This window comes from Amphiura filiformis, chromosome 1 (assembly GCF_039555335.1).
Source record: "Amphiura filiformis chromosome 1, Afil_fr2py, whole genome shotgun sequence".
NCBI lineage: Eukaryota > Metazoa > Echinodermata > Ophiuroidea > Amphilepidida > Amphiuridae > Amphiura > Amphiura filiformis.
Genome location: NC_092628.1, coordinates 53,681,680 through 53,698,697, shown reverse-complemented (window position 1 = coordinate 53,698,697; position 17,018 = coordinate 53,681,680). Strand labels below are relative to the sequence as shown.

General features: G+C 36.3%; 1 protein-coding gene across 1 annotated transcript in view; it reads right to left on the bottom strand.

Moving 5' to 3' along the window:
- The window catches only part of LOC140161621 (receptor-type tyrosine-protein phosphatase T-like), a 37,885-nt gene extending 30,310 nt beyond the window's left edge, over window positions 1-7,575 (bottom strand). The window contains exons 1-6 of the mRNA XM_072184930.1: window positions 7,503-7,575; window positions 6,857-6,892; window positions 6,004-6,309; window positions 3,365-3,688; window positions 2,508-2,813; window positions 883-1,197 (exon numbers count right to left, since the gene is read on the bottom strand). Of these exons, the coding sequence (XP_072041031.1) occupies window positions 883-1,197; window positions 2,508-2,813; window positions 3,365-3,688; window positions 6,004-6,309; window positions 6,857-6,892; window positions 7,503-7,575 (1,360 nt within the window). The remainder of the gene's footprint in view (window positions 1-882; window positions 1,198-2,507; window positions 2,814-3,364; window positions 3,689-6,003; window positions 6,310-6,856; window positions 6,893-7,502) is intronic.
- Between the last annotated feature and the right edge of the window lie 9,443 nt (window positions 7,576-17,018).

Below are 17,018 nucleotides of genomic sequence, written 5' to 3'. Positions count from 1 at the left end.
GTTTTCCTACAAATGTTCCGTTGTTTGCCTCTGAAGACTCTGCTTTGGAACAAGGAGCTTTGTCGATAACATAATATTTCACATTATAGGTGATACACTCTCCTGGGCATCCTTGATAAAATGGTACTTTCCATTTTATGTTCAAATCACTTGGTGACAGTGCATTAACACGAAGTTTTCTTACTGTACCTGGTGCTGTTAGAAAAAAATACAGATTTATGTTTCTGTTCTTTTATGCTTGTGTATTGCTTTTTGATTTATACAGGGAGGTAAAACAGAATAGCAAAGAACATTTGTGCTTTGAGGTAGTGCTAAATAGATCCTTATTATTGATAATAATCATAAAGGTAACAAGACATGCATCTGTATTTGAACAAGTTAATACTTCAATTAATGACCGTGATGGCATTAACCTTCGGGCACCATGTACCCATATAGAATGTATAAGAACGTAAATACTTGCAGTCTACCAAGGATAGCTTGTTGTGCTGCTTTAATTACCGTAAATCATATTTGCCTTCACTTTGTAAACACGTTTAGAAGCTAAACATCATGTGTCAAATTTCTGAACATTGGTCAGTGATGGTGTTTGATTTCTAAACATCTGACATTATTCTAAACATAACGTATCTACTAAACACATTCATGTCATCAGTTTCTGTTTCACTGTTTTTGCAGTTTACATATTCTCTCAATTATAATATAGTAAAAACCATTCTTTTAAAGATGAGCGACCACAAAACACACAAAACATAAAAACCAAGAACGAAGAACGAAGAAAAATGCTATAATAGAAATAATAATGAAGAAAGGAAGGAAAACTGACAAACAAAACGAATGAATGGAAGGAGGAATAAATAGAACGAACAGGCAACTTATTACCTGATTTTTTAGTCACTATGTGTCTCATTTCACTTTGCCCACTATCTTCTCCATTCCTTGCTGTTACAAAAACATCGTAGCCTGAGAAAGGCTGAAGACCATGGATAGTAATATATGTATTTTGAATTCCTGTTAGTGTCTCATTAGCTGATGGATTGTCTTCATCCCCACATGAATTCGGCCCAATGATCTTATATCTCACATCGTAAGTCAGAATTCCCTCGGGACAACCAATATCAGCAGGCATTTGCCACGTAACGTAGCATTCATATGGGGTGGTTGCATTCACACTCAGAGATTGAACAGCACCGGGTGCTAAAATACAAATATAACTAGTGGCAAATGGTGGTCATAGACCACAAACCTAGCTGGGGCATGTTGGTGTTGTGGAGGTATCTGACCCCTACAAAATGTTCCAAAAATGCTCCCCTGGTCATGGGGTTTGTTTTCACCGAGTTTGAGTCCTGTACTCCTAACAGATGTCCAAAAATTCAATTCTAAGATTTGACCCCAGATGACCTTTGACCTGACCTATGCATGATGTTCCATAATGTTCCCCTGGTCTTGAGGTTTGTTGTCACCATGTTTGAGCCCCGTACCTCTTACAGATATCCAGAAAATAAAATTCTAAGATTTGACCCCAGATGATCTTTGACATGACCCTTGCACAGTGTTCCAAAATGTTCCCCAGGTCAGTAAGTTTGTTGTTGTGGAGTTTGAGCCCCGTACCCCTAACAGATGTCCAGAAAATGCATTTAGAAAATTTGACCTCTACATGACCTTTGACCTGACCCCTGCAAAATGTTCCCCTGGTCATGAGATTCGTTGTCACTGAGTTTGAACCCCATACCCCTTGCAGATATCCAGAAAATGAGGTTATAAAGATTTGACCCCAGATAACCTTTGACCTGACCCCTGCAAAGTGTTCCAACATGTTCCCCTGATCATTAAGTTTGTTGTCACCAAGTTTGAGCCCCGTACCCCTTACAGATGTCCAGGAAATGCGTTTCTAAAATTTGACCTCTGCATGACCTTTGACCTGACCCCCGCAAAATGTTCCCCTGGTCATGAGATTTATTGTATCGAGTTTGAGCATATTCTGTTTGCACCATATGGGCACTGGATATAGGCGATACATATGTGCAAGTTACGTAATTGTAGGGTGTAACATGTAGGAGGAGAAGCATTTTGAAGTTTGTTGCCAGAAGAAGAAGAAAGAAAGAAGAATCGGAGAGCATTACAGTACCCCCCCCCCCCAGCTAGGTAACAACAACAAAAATGAAGAAAAATACATTTGCGCAAACACATAATATCTGTATGGCCCTAAAGTATTTTACGTTTTTAATTTTGTCACAGAATGCCAACACTTGGGAAATAAACGCTTAAAAGAATATGGCAATTTCAGAGACATGTTGTAGGTAATTTGAATTTCATGACTTCCATTTTCAATAATCGGACTCACTAAAATGTTACTTGCGGAAACTATAATTACAAATGCATAATACTATATATTGTTAATCTTTATAGGACATGATATTTTTTTTTCATATGAGAAGACATCGTTGGTTAGTAATTTTTTTAAATCAAATTAAATTATAACTATTAACAAAAGGATATTCACTTACGTCTGGTTAACGTAGTTGCATCCAGTTTTGCATATGGGCCTGTCCCTGCACTATTTGTCCCTGCAACCTCAAATTTGTAATCTCTCCTACATGTCAGATTGCCGATAGTAACTAGGCAAGTAGTTACATTAATATCACCAGCAGAGATTTCTTTATATTGTCCAGAATCCTGCATTACTTGAATAACATATTCATATCGAATGATATCACCTTTCCTTCCTTTACAAGGCAGAACATTCCAGGAGAATGACAAACTCGTGTCTGTTGCGTTAGAGAGTTGGACATCTTGTGGCTTGGATTTTGGTTCTTTAAAGCAACATACATCATAAAATAATTAAAACAAGAAACCTGAACTCCATTGTGTTATAATCAAATACCCTTAAACCCAATTTTTTCATCAGACACCCAATAACCCCCCTTTTTTTAGAAATTTACGCCAAATGCGCAAATTTGGGTTGTTAACACTTTTGTAGCAATTTTGGCTTCAAATGGCACATTTTCGTAAAATGTTGCACATTTTGGCCCAGAAAGTTATTTTTCACAATCAACATGATCAATGACATCCAATTATTAGCGTTCCCACACATAATGACACCCTTTTCTTGGAGCCCACACTGAATGACCCTCATTTTTTTGACAAAAATCCCACCGATAGACCCGTAGTGTCGTACTCCGGTATCCACAGGCACGTCACTTTCATATTCGAGTGTCCCCTCCTCCACATTTAGGGGCTGTATAATATACAGCAACGGTGTACTTTCAAATTTTGCTTGAGGGTGAGGTCTTGTGATTTTTTGAAGTGATGAAGAATCCCAAAAGTTTCTAGATCGAATAAACATCTCATTCTTATCACTTACCTCTTTCCGGTGTTATAGTATCGATATACAAAGTTGCGCTTTCATCTGCGGTATTTGCCGTTACAAAAAATCTGTATTTGGAATAGGCATACCAGTTAAAAGTAGACATAACGTCAGGCAAGTCAGTCCCCTTGGTGCTGTTGCGAAGTTCTTTTTCTTGAGTTTGTTTGGCGTTGGTAGTCCCGCATTGACCTTTATCCATCAGTTTCACCTTGACAGCGTATTCGATGTCTTCAACTTTTTCCAATGGTTGACACCATGACAAATGAACATATCCTTTGTCCTCAGATACTGTAGTTTGAAGGTCGCTTATGGCAACAACAGCTGTAAAATACAAAACTTAAAATTATAAAAACAAGATGAAACATGTTTCCAATTATGTGTAGAAGCACAGAAGTGTAAATTCTAGGCTGCCGAAGCTGGTATACCACCTTACCCTTAGCGTTTCCAATATGACATGTTAAAGTACTCGAATGTGCGACCAAATAACTATGGTAATTTTATGGCAAATTATTAGGAATTGATATTTTAAGACAAAATTTTACAAACAAGACAAAACATATTTCAATTCTGTGTATAATTGTAAATCCTAGGCTAACGAAGATGGTGTACCACCTCGCCCTTAGAATTTCCAATATGACATGCTAAAGTTCTCGAATGTACGACCAAATAACTTGGGTTATTATGTAAATACTGGCACTTAAGGTTAGTAAATGGTTTTTCAGGTGTTTGATTCCAGAGGTGCGTTGTTTATCATTGAAACAGCATGCAGAAAAGAATGAATTCAGATCGCGCCAGAAAAATGAGGCGGAACTGAGATGATTAGATCTCGAAGCTTATATCAAACCACTAAAAGCTACTAGACCATGAGCCTTTGAAAAATCTGGCAAAATTAATCAGTGATAATTATCTTAAAAGGGCATTTCGTGATTCACAGCCTCATCCCCACTTTTCTAAAAAAGTTGAGATTTTTATATCACTGGAATACTCTGGCTACATAATGTTTATGTACAAAATATTTCTTGCAGATTAATTCGTTTAGCAAAGATATCGCGAAATTTGAATTTCGTTCTGGTGCACCAGAACGAAATTACAACGTATTGTCTATGGAGCAGTGTAATACACATAATCATGCATAACTCGCAAACGCAAAATCGGAATCAACTGAAATTTTGGGAATATGCTTTTTTCGTGGATATGTACTGAAAAATGTCATAAAAAGAAAGAAAGAGGATGCTAGGATCACTAAATACTCCTTTAAATCAATGCTACAATTACCTTGATTACGCCATACAACAATAGTTACAACAACAATAACAACAACAACTACAACATAATCAGTAAATCAAATTTCGGGAAAATAGTCATATACAAGTACTCCAAATACGGTATACCATAATCATGGATGTTTTATTACCTAGATAATTAACAGGGTTCAAGCTCATAGATGGTGCAAGCTATTCGTAATTTAAAACAGTTTTACAAGAGGAAAATTTGAGACATCTGTGGTTAAGGGCTCGCTGAACCTTCTTTGCACATTATTTTTGTGGGACCTGAGAACACATCAGAAACACTGCATTCTGAATACGACGCATGGCCTGATGATATCAAATAAAGTCTGTACAAAAAGTAAATCAGCTGTTATAAATACGCCTATAGATTCCGAACTAATAATTGTTTTCACAATATTTCAACATAAAAAAAGGATGATTTATTTACGCGCATTTTTATACCCCATTTGTCCAATTTTGTTCAATATTGACAATACAGCAGTGTTTTAAGCGCTAAGATAATGGCGGGTTTTACGTGCTTACAGTGCTGTCATTATAACCATCACTGTAAACTGCAACTTTTAAATTCGGGTATTTTTCTGTAAAAGCACTACTGTGTTGTTAATATTGAACGACATTTGACGAATGGGGTATCAAAATGCGTGTAAATAAAGCCTCGTCCTCGCCATGTTGAAATATTGTGAAAACAATTATTAGTTCTGAATCTATAGGCGTATTTATAACAGCTGAGTTACTTTTTGTGTAGACTTTAGTTTGATAATATAAATTTTATGGGAAATGATCAAAAGTTTATATTTGATATGGAAACAGACCTCGAAGTGGGAAAATTAAACTGCTTTGGCAGATAGGTAACACATTTCGAAATTTTGATAATGAAAAAACTTTAATATTTCGAAATTCTGTCAAAATACCGGAATTTTTAACAATGGAAATTGACAAAATTTCGAAATTTTGATGACAATTCCTAGTTTTTGACGCAACACATTTCATGCCTTTTTGGATTTGATTCCCTTTCAAAAACTGTGTAATATTTTGAATATTATTATTGCGTATCATTGTTTTACAAACCGAACTATGGTCTGGTATCGCTTTCTTTCGCGTAAAGAATTTGGTCTAGGATAAGACATTATCACTGATAAATTGATTACTGTGTTGAGCTTTGACCTTGAATATGGCTGGAGTGCCGGGAATTATTTTTTGTTAACATCTTGAATGTGTTATAGGACCATAAAAGGAAGCTTAAAAAGCTTGTTTTGTAGAGTCCTGGGGGGATGAACATTAAATCCCGGTATCATAGTATCCTGGACTAATTTGCATCACGTTATGCATGAAAAATGGGACTCTTACCCTTAGATTCCCCTACTGCAAAGGAGTATCTAGCCTCAGTCCGTCTGACTTTTTGGTCACCTTCGTCCCTTTTCTTTGCTTTTATTGTAAGTGCAACTTCCAGTAATGTACCCTTATCAAATTGAGTCACATTTATATTAATCTCCGATTTTTCAGACCAATCATTGCTAATATAGCGACCAGAAGATGGATGTTTTATCTTGTATCCTACTTTATACTGGATGGTTCCGTTGGAAGAAGGTTTCCATTCAAAATGAAGATTGGATTGATTTCGGTCAACATCGATACCTGCGACCAGATCAACGCCTATAATATGGAAGAAATTGTGATAAAAAAATAATATCGGGAACACGTGGGTGGGGTGGGCGTATACGGGTTGGTGGGTTGAGGCGGTGGGGATTGCGTGTGGGATGAGTGGTGGGTGGTGTGGGGAGTCAGCGGTGTTGGGGTGTGTTTGCAAACATGATTAGATAAAAAAAAACAATAGCTTAATATGAACTTGGGATAACCAAGAGCCCCAAACCAGCTTTTTTCGTGTTGCATGGACAAACAGGGGGTAACTAATAGTATTGCTTTGTATTTTGGATGTTTACATGAAAATAGTCAATCGTTACATTTTTGTGAGACCTGCGGTTTTGAACTATAACTTCTGAGATAATCAAACCCAGAATAAAATGTATGTTTTGACATGCAATTTCTCCCATTTTTTGTACCAATTTATTCAAAATTGCCTAAATTTTAAGATAAGAGAATATATAGAGTTGCGCTCAATTTGAATATTTCACTTTTGTGATTCAGTCGAAAATGCAAACTGAGTCTGTAACTTTTGATATATTAAAATAGCAGTTTTTACCTTCATGTTGGTCATCTAGTCGACAATCTGCTTCATCTGTCATAAATGAAAGTTGCAGAAAATTCAATATTCACAACTTTATCCCAATTATTGAAAACTAGTGATTTAAGATTGTAAGTTTTAAACTGATATTAAATATATATCTTGCGACACCATCACCATCACGAACACTCACGAACACACATCAACAATATTCCAAAACAATGTTACAACTACAAAAGTAAGTGTTTTATCTCTAGAAACTGTTTTTGCTGTTATAGGAAGCTGCACATCGGTTTGTGGCAGAGGAAATCAAAAAGGAATTTTAATCTATTGCGTACTGAAATAATTTCATAAAACTATGAGAATATTGAAACAATAACGATTATTACCATGATTACAGTAAACATGCAGTCACTCACTTCAATATATGATCATGTGATCCAAAGGAAACACTCACCAAATAACAAATATGACCATAAGAACCTACTTTTGAGATGCTAAAATTATACTCATACCACGACAGTATTTTAACTATCACTATATTGAGCTTTTAGTGTTTTTTGATGTGAAACAAGTATTAGTTATCACACCACAAAATAATGATAATTGTTTTTGTTCCATGTATAAAAGACATTATACTTCATGTCACTAAACTTCCACTTACTTTTGCCTGTACTAGACTGCACGATCATAAGAATGGTATAAAGCAGAAATAGATTCGATAACAGCGACTCCATAATGCCTGTATTGTGATTTGTAGCCTACGATGCTATTAAAGAGACCGTGTGTGTTTCACACTACTCCCAAGGCAAATAATTGGCATAAGGAAGTATTATTTATTAAATACTATCAGTTTTCTTCAAAGACCACGTCACTTCCTAACTTACTTTCTATTCAGATGCACGAATATCGGTAAAAGCAAGTGTCTAGCGAAATGCGCAACTGTGTATACACTCTTAGAAATATTTTACTCAACTTGAGTAAAAAGGGTCACAACTCAACAAAATGAGTAAAACATTACTCAAATTGAGTAAATAATACCCAACATTGAGCTCATTTTAATAGATATTACCCTCAATGATGGGTAATATTTATGAATATGAGCTCAATGTTGAGTAATTTATTTATTTTTACTCATTTGTTGAGTTGTGACCCATATGAGCTCAATGTTGAGTAATTTTTTACTCATTTGTTGAGTTGTGACTCGATGTTGAATAAAATATTTTTTGCAGTGTATGTTATTTCTTGTTATTCCTTTCTTTCTACTTGTGTATGTGTTTTTGTTTCCATTTGTTTGGGTTTTCCTGGTTTTTATGTGTGTAAGGGTGTGTGGTGTGGGTTTTTATCAAGAATTTAAGGACTCGTCCAATGTTTTCGACATTTTTTCAACCCCTCCTCCTCGAGATACATTAAAAATGGTGAAAATTTCATCGCCAATTTGACCATCGGGAAAACGCATCACCTCCACCATACTGCACATTTACTTCAAATGATTGATCATAAATGTTCTTAATTTTAAGAAAGACAAATAGAATGGTACCAACATTTTCAAACACCGTTTACTCAGAACAGCGATTTTGCGTATTCGTACTCTACCGAATTCACAACTATATACAGACTGTAACAATAAAATTATACAATTGCAAATTCGCTTTTCAGAATAAAAACAAAAAAGAGATCATAACAAACAACAATGTTATATGCAGTAGAATCAGTAGCATCTTGGCTAACAGAAAAACTTAATAGGTTTCTTTACTAGTCTTTACGGGCTCAAACGCTATGCTCAATTCGTCCATAAAACGAGTTGGGCACTTTCGCGCATTGCGTAATATCGATTTTCATGATTACCACTTGCATTTTTGTTTTCATTTAAAAAAATGGGATCATGGCGTAAACGTGATATACAATAGAATCAGTAATATCTTGGCTAACATCAAAACGTTATACTTTGTGCTTGTCCTGGTTCAGGTTCAAACGCTGTGCTGACACCTCAGATTTTACACGCCTAAAATTGTTCTTAATGTCCAAGATTGACCATTTACCATGATTAGTGATGGACAGTATCGCAAATTCGATCAAAATGTACGACGGACGTAGACTTGATCCACCAGTCCTTCGACTGCAAAGCACGGTCATCGGATTATGCTTGCAAGTGAGGACCACTGACCGACCTCTATGGTGAGCACTGGTAACGATAGTGTTCGAAAAGTGTCGGGTGAACGAACACGTGAATATTTAATTATTTGTGATCACGTGGTCGTAGCATCTCCTTTTATGGGTATAATAATTGTTTTATGAATGAATATTGCTACAATAATTATCATGGCAAATAAACTAACAAACAAAATAAAAAATTAACGAAGTGTTTACTAGTACGTTTTAACTGTATTGAAATTATGTCATTTCTCTGTATTATTTTATATTGTTTACTTAAAAGTGTCAGCTTTAAATTGCAAACCAATCGAATCAATTAGTATTTGTGATTTTCTTCCTAATTTATAACTGAACGGAACTGATTATCCCGCCGTTTAATGATCGATCACTGCGCATGGTATCTGTAGTATGAGCTGCTAGTAATCTTCAAGGTGTTTTTGCAAGCTACCGTTCATCACTACAATTATCAATCTTAGTCGACTATGGTGCGAGAGGTTGCGGGTTCGAACCCTGGCGGTGCCTAGAACGCTCTCGTGGAAATATTGAGTTAGCTTGAAATTCCCCTGGACAAAGAACTTACTGCTAATTTGTCTTGTTGTAACCCGTACGAAACTCGGGGAGCTGATTGCGAAGGTTATTTGTGGAATGTCTAGGGTGTGCGCTCTTGAAGCAGTAAAGTCCCTGATTTGTTGTTTTATGGTTTATGGAATGATGTAGCGCCGTAGTGGTCAACGACCACCTGTAAAGTGTGCTGAGGCTTGTGGATCAACGTCTAGGCGTTGTGCCTGTGCGTAGCGCACTATACATCACTGCACTGCACTGCACTAGACGTGTAAGAAATCTTAGGTGTGTTAAATCTTACGTGTCTGAAATTTTATTGGTCAATAATTGAATACGCTTAAGATTATTGGCTGCTTGGGATTTCTGGTCCTGTGATTCGTTGATTTAATTCTACCGCGAAATTCTTAGACATCCAAGATTGCATCTTAGACGTCTGCGATTGCATCTTGGGCGTGTAAGGTTAGGCGTATTATCTTAAGCGTCTTTAGAAGGTATTCGCCATCCATAGCAGTCAGTACCAAACATCTCTAAAATGCTATGACGTTAGTAGACTTACCAAACCCTGATTGCAGAAGAGTTCAGAGCCAAGGTTGAGAGTATTTTGGAACTCCTGCTTCAACTGGAGGATACTGATGTAGAAGACATATGGGCTAAATTCAGAGGCACCATAAACAAACAGATGATTCAGTTGGTATTAGGAGGGCTCGCCAAGTGAAAGGATTGAGTGAAGTCATGAAAATGTGCCACTTGAAAAGAAAAACCAAACACAAACAATGGTTCATTGAAAACAGCCCAAGAGGAAATAATGAAGTGATGGGAGGAATGCTTCAGTAAACATCTGAATACAGCATTACACAGAGAATGTAATATACTTAACTCCATCTCGGAGCCTGTCAAATCCGCTACAGCAAGTTTGCCCTTTTCCATAGCCCGAGGAGGACACCAAGAAGCTTAAAACATCAAAGCTTGTGGTTAGGATAAGATCTCAGCAGAAGCGTTCAAAGAAGGAGGACCCATATTGAAACAAATGTTGTTGAAGATCGTCAAAATCACTGAAGATTGGAGTAAAGGTCTAATAATCCATGTGTACAAAACGGGCGACAAACTGGGCCCAGCCAACTACAGAGATCCCGGGAAAAGTATTGGTAAGATCAACAGCAGAGGGGAGAAACTGTTGGAATACTGCATGATCCACAAGTTGACAGTCTGTAACACCCACTTCCAGCATAAAGCCTGTAGAAAAGTAGCATGGACTTCACTTTGTGGGAAATACAAAAATATGATTGACTTCGTCATAACTCAACAGGAGAACCTAAGTACAATCCAGAATTGCCGATCATACTGCTCAGCTGATGTGGGCTCAGATCACAATCTAGTGATCGCTAAAGTGGTGTCAGCACCAGTCAGAACCAAACGCCTGAAAACAACTCCACAAAGGTATGACGTCAGTAGACTTACCAACCCCCTGATTACAGAAGAGTTCAGAGCCAAGATTGGTGGCACTTTTGAACCCCTGCTTCAACTGGAGGATACTGATGTAGAAGACTTGTGGGCTAAGTTCAGAGATAGCACAAACAAAATTACTGAAGAATCAGTTGGTATTAAAAAGGGCTCTCCAAGTGAAGGGATTGCCTGAAGAAGTCAGGAAAATGTGCCACTTGAAAAGAAAAGCCAGAGTCTTGATGTTAAACAACCCCTCAGCTCCAAACAAGAACTGCTATCGAAAGCTGAACAAAAGGGTCAAATATCAAGTGAAGCAGTGGAAAAGAAAACTTCTTGAAAAAGACGTTCAAGAAATGGAAGAAGCCCATGCAAAGAACATAAGCCATGATCTCTTCAAGAAAGTCACAAAGCTAGCAGGTGATAAAACCAAAATTTAAACTGCAGCCAAAGACAAACATGGTTCACTGAAAACAGCCCCAGAGGAAGTAATGGAGTGCTGGGAGGAATACTTCAGTAAACATCTGAATACAGAATTCCACAGAGACTGTAATATACTTACTCCATCCCGGAGACTGTCAACCCTGTTCAATAGATGAAGTTGAAGAGGCCATCAAGAAGCTTAAAACAACAAAGCGTGTGGTTGGGATAAGATTTCAGCAGAAGTGTTGAAAGCAGGAGGACCCATGTTGAAACAAATGTTGTTGAAGATCATCAACACCGCCTGGGTTGAAGGAAAAATCCCTGAAGACTGGAGTAAAGGTCTAATAACCCCTGTATACAAAAAGGGCGACAAACTGGACCCAGCCAACTACAGAGCTATTACACTCCTGTCAATCCCGGGAAAAGTATTCTGTAGAATGGTTCTTAACCGAATACAACATACTGTGGATAACCATCTGAGAGAGTAACAGTGTGGGTTCAGTTGTTCCAGAGGCACCTCAGATGCTGTATTTAGAGTACGCCAAATCTTTGAAAAGGCTAGAGAAAGACGCATTTCAATACACTGGAACTTCGTAGACTTCAAAGCAGCATTTGACACCATATGGGGCGGCCCTTTGGAAATGTCTGCGATCAGTTGGAGTAGACACCAAACTAGTGAACCTCATTGCAAGAATGTACGAGCAAACCAAATGCTCAGTTGTGGTAAATGGAAAGATCACCGATTAGTTTGAAGCCCTAGTTGGTGTTAGACAGGGAAGTCTTCTCTCACTATGCCTCTTCAATCTACATCTGGAGTTTGTCATGAAGGACATCTAAAATCTAGGTTCGGGTGTGCAGATGGGTGACATGTACATTAACAGCATCCGATTTGCAGATGACACAACACTCTCCACTAATGAATTAGAAAAACAGCATGCAGCAGCTGGGAAATGAAAATTAACCCAACAAAATGCAAGATCATATCTGACGATCCAAGAGATATCATGCTCTCATTGCCCACATGCCATTTACAAAGTAAATAACTTTGTCTTTCTGCGTAGTAGTGTGCCCCCAGTAGAAGCGGATATTAAACGTCGCGCAAAGTTGGCAGCCTGGGCATTTGGTAGATTGCAAAATACCATATGGTCTAACCATGACATCACTAGATCGCTGAAAATAAGGATCTACCAGTCGCTCATCCTCCCTTTTGCCATCTATGGGTCAGAATCTCGGCGTTACGTAAATCCTATCGACACAGACTGGATGTTTTTGAAATGCGATGCCATAAGGCACTGCTTGTAGTTTCCCTATTTAAATCCACAACAATTCCATCATACAAAGTCTCAACATCACTACCTCCATGAACGATGTTATTTGCCAGGCTGGGTATATCTTCAGGATGTTTCAACATCGGCTTCACCACCAAGCCTATAATTAATGACCAAGAAAAGACCATCGGATCGTCCACCAACCAAATGGAAGGATCAAATTCAGAGGGACCTGGGAATGACCCGACAAGAAGCAAAGACACAAGCAGCGGACAGAACCTAATGGAGGAGGATTACTTGGTGTTTTTTTATCGTACCCTGAAAATTTGTTCAGTGCATTAGTGTTTAATTTAATGAAAAACAATAACACTATGCAACTGTTAATTATTATGCTTGATACAATTTATTACATCTCCGGGGAGTGATGTTAAGAGTCATCGGTACGTAATAAGGCACTGATAGTTCTATATGACCAAATTGGATGTGGTCAAGTCAAGTCTATATTTTGCGAAAAAGGTACAATTTTGCAATAGCATTTTGACAAAATTAAAAAATTTTTGTTCGGGTGTTTTTTTTATATAAAACGTTTTAAAACTATTTTTATGACCTAGCTTATATAAATAAAACGTATTGACAATAACCAAAACGCGTTTATAACACGCTTAGAAAGTTTCAATTTTGTGTTTGCTGGGTAAGCCTGTACCTAAAGAAGACACATAAATAAAGAGCACCCAAAGAACCAACTAGTTTGCGATTGTACAGGCTGTTTTGTTTTATTTTAAAAATCAGTTTCCAATTACTTGGAAAAATTCGGAATTAAAGATACTAGTTCGCCTCTGACGTCACTGTCAATCAAACTCAGAGACGGTTGTTTACAATTTATCGTGATGATCGAAATTTCTGAACGCAGCGGGTAATTTTTCACCTTCAACCATAAATGAAGTTTGGTCTTAGTAATAGGAAACTTCCTTTGCTGAAAGAACTTGTCAATACTGCCTAGAACAGTTGCCTTTAGCATTGTAAAAATACCGATATCGTCCGCCAATTCCGCCAATTCTTCTTTTTCTCCGATTAAGGGGGTACTACACCCCTGCCCAATTTTGTGCCTATTTTTGCATTTTTCTCAAAAATTGTAGCACATTGGTGACAAGTAAGATATGCATATTATAGGGGCAAGGACTACAACTACTGCACTGGAAATTTTATTTCAGCACAGACAACAGTTGTGGAGTTACAGTCAAAAATGAGGGAAAACCAATATTTGATCAATAAATCAAATACTACTTGCCTTGAGTTGCTGAATTTTCAGTGCAGTAGTTGTAGTCCTTGCCCCTATAATATACATATCTTACTTCTCACCAATGCGCTATAATTTTTGAGAAAAATGCAAAAATAGGCACAAAATTGGCCAGGGTGTAGTACCCCCTTAAGGCACCAGATAAATCAATCTCCTTTTTATGCGCTACTAATGACTACCAGTCATGGGACGTGATCATCAGATGCGACCTAGTTTCTTTAATTCTGGCTTTTATTATAATACATCAAACGTAATATTTTATTCAATGAAGGATTTTTTATGAGATTTTTATGTCACTGGAAACCTCTGGCTACAAAATGTTTATGTACGAAAAACGTCTTGCAGACTAATTCGTTTAGCAAAGATATCGTGGAATTTGAATTTCGTTCTGGTATACCAGCGAATTTACAACACAATATCTATGGAGTAGCAACACATAATCATGTATAACTCGCAAACGCAACATCGGAATCAACTAAAATTTTGGAAATAAAGCTTTTTTCGTGGATATTTACTGAAAAATATCATAAAAAGAGGATGCTAGGATCACGAAATACTCCTTTAATATGATGAGTCCAAGAAAGATATTTTGATCAAAATCAACACGCAGATATTTACAAGCTTTAGCTCTTTCCACTACATAGCTCCATATATTTTGAAAGTTCTGCCGATTGTCATTTGTACCAAAAATCATATATTTAGTTTTTAGTAATTATATTTAATGTGAACCCAATTTGCACCAGATGCACTGCACAAGAGATTAGTTTCATGACCGTACATTGCTAATTTGCATACAATCAGAAAGTGAATAAACACTTGATATTGATAAAGTAAAGGACCCAATATTGGACCTTGGGGTATACCGACATGAATGAATTTGGAATCAGTAAGAGTAGAATTAATATTAACAACTTGATTTCTATCTCGAAGATAAGAAATAAACCAGGAAAGAGCACTACATTTACTCCATACATACTAAGACTATCATGATTGACAGTATCAAATGCCTTTTTAAGGTCTAAAAAGATAGCTTCAGTACCTTTACAAATATTCATATTGTAAATCTAAATCTAAAATGTAATTAAATATTCAATAAAATCGCAAAAAACGACATCTAATTTAGAAGAAAAATTACTTACGATGACGACACAAAAAGTACAGTCAGATCTAAAAGAGTATTACTAATGTTGAATGGTACCTGATAGCGAGATTCTGAGTATGAAAATTGCAACTAAAAAAGAAACAAATTTGCCTATGGCTAAACCATTGAAAGTTGAATTGGATTAGAGTATTTTAATTAACAGTGAGGAAGAAATCATTTGTGTTATGAAAGGTTTTTTTACGCCCACCTCGTTACAATTAATATGTGAACAACATTTTTTTCATTATTAAAATCTTAAGTGCGGTCAAATGAATAGAGTCAGATTGCTAGTTTGCTTTAGATAATAAAATGTCTTAAAGTACTAATGCAAGTTTCACGTTTTTTGGTTTCCAATTTGTTTTTATCACAAAGATTTCTTTTTAAAATCATATTACTTTTCAATATCTGCATTTGTTTTACACTTTACAGCTAATCGTGTGAAAAAGAAAAATCGAAACTTGAGCAATCGCATCTAAATAGCGAATAAATGATTTATATATTGAAAGAAATAAAGTTGCATCGAAAATAAACAATTGTGTATTTATTCGTACTAAACTCACAATATTAAAACATTTTACTTTTAAATTACATTTTAGCTCCCATATAGATACATCCCAGCAAACAAAAAATGTTTTACAGAACACGTTTAAATCTCTGGTTATTATAAAGAATATAATGGTATAAAACATTTTAATAACATACCGTATATACGAGCCGTAAATATTTTTGTAAAGGTGCTGCAAAACATTCTTAAATAATGTTATTTAAAAGTTGAAAAAATATTTTACAAAAATGTTTGCCAATTAATATTTTACAATAACATTTTCATTTTCTAAATGCTGTTGTATTAGTATTTTGTCATATAAAACGTTTAAAAAAAAACGTGTTCATTTAAATAATCCGAGATTTATATATTATTAAGACGTTCTAACCATATCAAAACATGCTCATAACGTTTTTGCATCTGCTGTGATTGTAACGTATTTAGCCCTGATGTTACATGATTCATAATATTATATACATAAGACGTTGGCATTAGGGAAATTGACGAACAGAGAAACTGAACGGTTATTATAGCAAAATCATTCAGTCCATTTATTTCCTTTCCCTTATAATTAAAGACAGAGATAAAAAGAATTTATCGCGTCTGACGTCATCTGTCAATCAAACTCGAGCACGGTTTGTTTACAAGTGTCGTGATGATGACTTGCTGAACGCGGCGCTATATTACCGGTCGCCTTATTGTTCATTTTGCCCTTTCAAACATGCAAACCATCTCAAAAGTTAGGTCTTTATAGTAGCAAATTTTCTTTGGCGAAGGCACCATGTCAACAATGCCTAGAAAAGCTGCTTTTTGCCTTGTAAAAGTACGCAATTTTTCGCCATATGCTGCTGTTCCTTTTCTCCGATCAGCACCAGATAGATCGGTCTTCCTTTTACGCGCTATTAACCTGTGTTAATCAAGGATCGTAATTGACAGTGACATCAGACGCGATAAATTCTTTTCATCTCTGTCTTTAATTACTGCATGGGGTTTTTTTTCGATTTTACAATTTTCTCGATTTGTCTCTTTAATCCTGCAGAATTTTATTCTTTCGTTTGAACGAATGGGACAAATATGGCTGAAAATTGGATTTTCCACACACTGCAATGCAGGTTTATTCGTACTAATTCTTACACTATATAGTAGGACAGTGGGAACAAATCTTTGAACATCTAGGTAGTGACGGATTCAGATCATACACTAATTTGTAGTCGGTTTGAACAAACCTTCTCAAAATCACTCTTAGAAAAGTAACAGTAAAAATTCTTTGCGCGTCTAAGAAAGAATTTAAAACTTTCAAATCAGTTAACATTAACGTAAGGGGTTCTCTTTTTACGATCGATGTCACTTTT